Source organism: Pteropus alecto, unplaced genomic scaffold, assembly GCF_000325575.1.
Source record: "Pteropus alecto unplaced genomic scaffold, ASM32557v1 scaffold95, whole genome shotgun sequence".
Lineage (NCBI taxonomy): Eukaryota > Metazoa > Chordata > Mammalia > Chiroptera > Pteropodidae > Pteropus > Pteropus alecto.
Genome location: NW_006441071.1, coordinates 13741109 through 13743401, shown reverse-complemented (window position 1 = coordinate 13743401; position 2293 = coordinate 13741109). Strand labels below are relative to the sequence as shown.

The window sequence follows — 2293 nt, the reverse complement described above, 5'->3', positions numbered from 1 at the left end:
GGGTGGATGAAATGAAAATTAAAAAAAGACTTTCTCCCCATTTTTCAGTTTTCCTAAGGCCTTGGGAAATGGTGAGTAACTCCATTTCCATAGAAAATGACTTGCTGGGTGGCCTTCTTAGGAGCACTATAAAATACTGGTACCTATTCTACCTAATTTCCTTTTATGGCAAAAACAAAGTTATTTTTACATCTAGAACATTTTACAATTCTGTTGTAAATATGATTTTAAAGCTGAGAGGAAATTAGAAAATAATTTACTCTAACTGACACCTTATTTTATTGATAGGGAAACTGAGGTCCAGAGAGGCTATGATACAGTTTCTAATCTATTAAAATATACTGTTGTTACTAAAAAGTTTAGACATGTTGTACTTAATGTTATGGAAAGCAAGGGACAAATACACATAAGAAATTCTTTAAAAACACAAAGAAAAAGTTACAAAAAAGGAAGTCTCCACTCAGAACTGCTAGTGACCTGCTCTGATGTTAGCAAGAAGTAGTGAACTAAAAGTAAAAGGCTTCAAAGGATGAATTAGGGAAACGGCATTAAATGCTCAAAGTGTGAACATATGTAATCATTACAAACAGAAAAGAATATACAAAGTATTTACCAAATACATGTTATATCTTGAAGAAAATCCATAAAATGAAAAATTTAAAGCTTCTCATATTATTTTTTTTACCAAATTTGCTTCTACTTCTATTTCATTATAAGAACGAACTATATGGTAAGATGATGAAAAAATGGGTGCTTGTGCTTAATTGAAATCCCCAGCCTCCTTTTACATGAAACACCTAGAAAATCAATTCCATTACTACTTTAGCTAGGTAGTTCTAAATGAGCACTCTCCTTTATATGCTTAGTTGAGGTGAAAATAAAAAGCCCCGGTTAGAGTTTGATGATATCAAATTCCATACAGCTTTCTAGAACTAATTCTATGACATCATTTCAATACATTAAAATATCCTGTGTCAATATAAATGTATTTATTAAATTTTAAAAACTATAAAACTCAAATATGTGTTCCTAAGAAATCATTTGCTTGTAGCTATGATCAAAGCCAATATAGATATTTTTAATCAGTGCTTTCCAATGTGTCTCTCTCGTAAAATACAAAATGGCTTTATATAGGACACTTGGGTAAACATTTTTAAATTTACTTTTTAAGAATAGATTTTAATATACATTAGAAGAAATTATGTTATTTTCTATTTTAAAAGCAAATCAACTAAAAAATATATTAAGTAAATAATAGTATGGGTGGCATGTGAATATGGCCAAACTTAAATGTCTAAAGGTTGGGAAATGCTGCTCTACATAAAGTGTCTTCTCTGGCAATGAGCTCGCATAAATATTACCAGTGAAAGATGTGGAAATTCCAAACGAAATTATATTTTACTCTCTATATTACTTCTTGGTTTTTATCTCATATAAAGCCAATGAAAATCAGCATAATATGAAAGTGAAATCTTTCAGTAGAAATTTAAAATATTTTACTGACTATCACTGAAGAAAGCCTATTAAAATCAGCACTAATGAGTGAGAATAACCTCACTCCCCACTATTAATAAAAACTTCCAAATTCACATAATTGTGGGGTGCATATCAGTAACATTCTGTATAATGTTCTATATTCTAGATAATATCACAATACTAAAATTCAATACTTTCTTAGCCCAGCCCAGTCTGTGTTTTTTTTTTACTCCCTTATATTGGAAACTGTACAACAGTGGCTACCAAGAAGCTAAATTAAACCAATGAAAACTCAAATACTTACTGTTGCTGGGGAGGCCCGAGTGGTGTGTGTCACTGAGTGACCAGAATTCTCCATTGAATTGCCGATCAGATAGGTTCCTCCAGAGCTACTGATGAGTTGTCCTCCTGTGACGCCCATCTGAATCCCACCAGTGCCCACCATACTGTGGGACGAGACCACGGTAGTCACCTGTGCAGAACTCCCTTGAGTATCAAAGTAATTCCCTCCAGTGTTTTGGCTGTACATCTGTGTTTCTGTATAAGGATAAGTTGTTGTTCGGCTTTAGAAGAAGAAGAAAAAAGAAATTTACTAGCTTATTTATGTATATCATCTTATTTAATTTTCTCTAGTATGACTGTTATGTTCAAAATATATCAGGTTAGCCTTTGGAACACCGCAGGTCTTGTATTTTGCATGAAACTTCCTAGAAATAGTTGGATTTACTTTTTAACTTAAAAGGTACATTTCTTTAATAAGTAACAAAACACCTCTGTATTCTTTAAAGCTTTTGTCCTCTACTGGTGCCTACATCTA

At 32.2% G+C, this 2293-nt stretch overlaps 1 protein-coding gene across 3 annotated transcripts in view; it reads right to left on the bottom strand.

Annotated features, from left to right (window-relative positions):
- Positions 1-2293, bottom strand: part of RFX3 (regulatory factor X3) — a 260761-nt gene that overhangs the window by 90680 nt on the left and 167788 nt on the right. For all 3 annotated transcript variants that reach the window (XM_015594543.2, XM_025051406.1, XM_025051407.1), the window contains exon 4: positions 1781-2039. In XM_015594543.2, coding sequence (XP_015450029.1) covers positions 1781-2039 — 259 coding nt within the window. The remainder of the gene's footprint in view (positions 1-1780; positions 2040-2293) is intronic.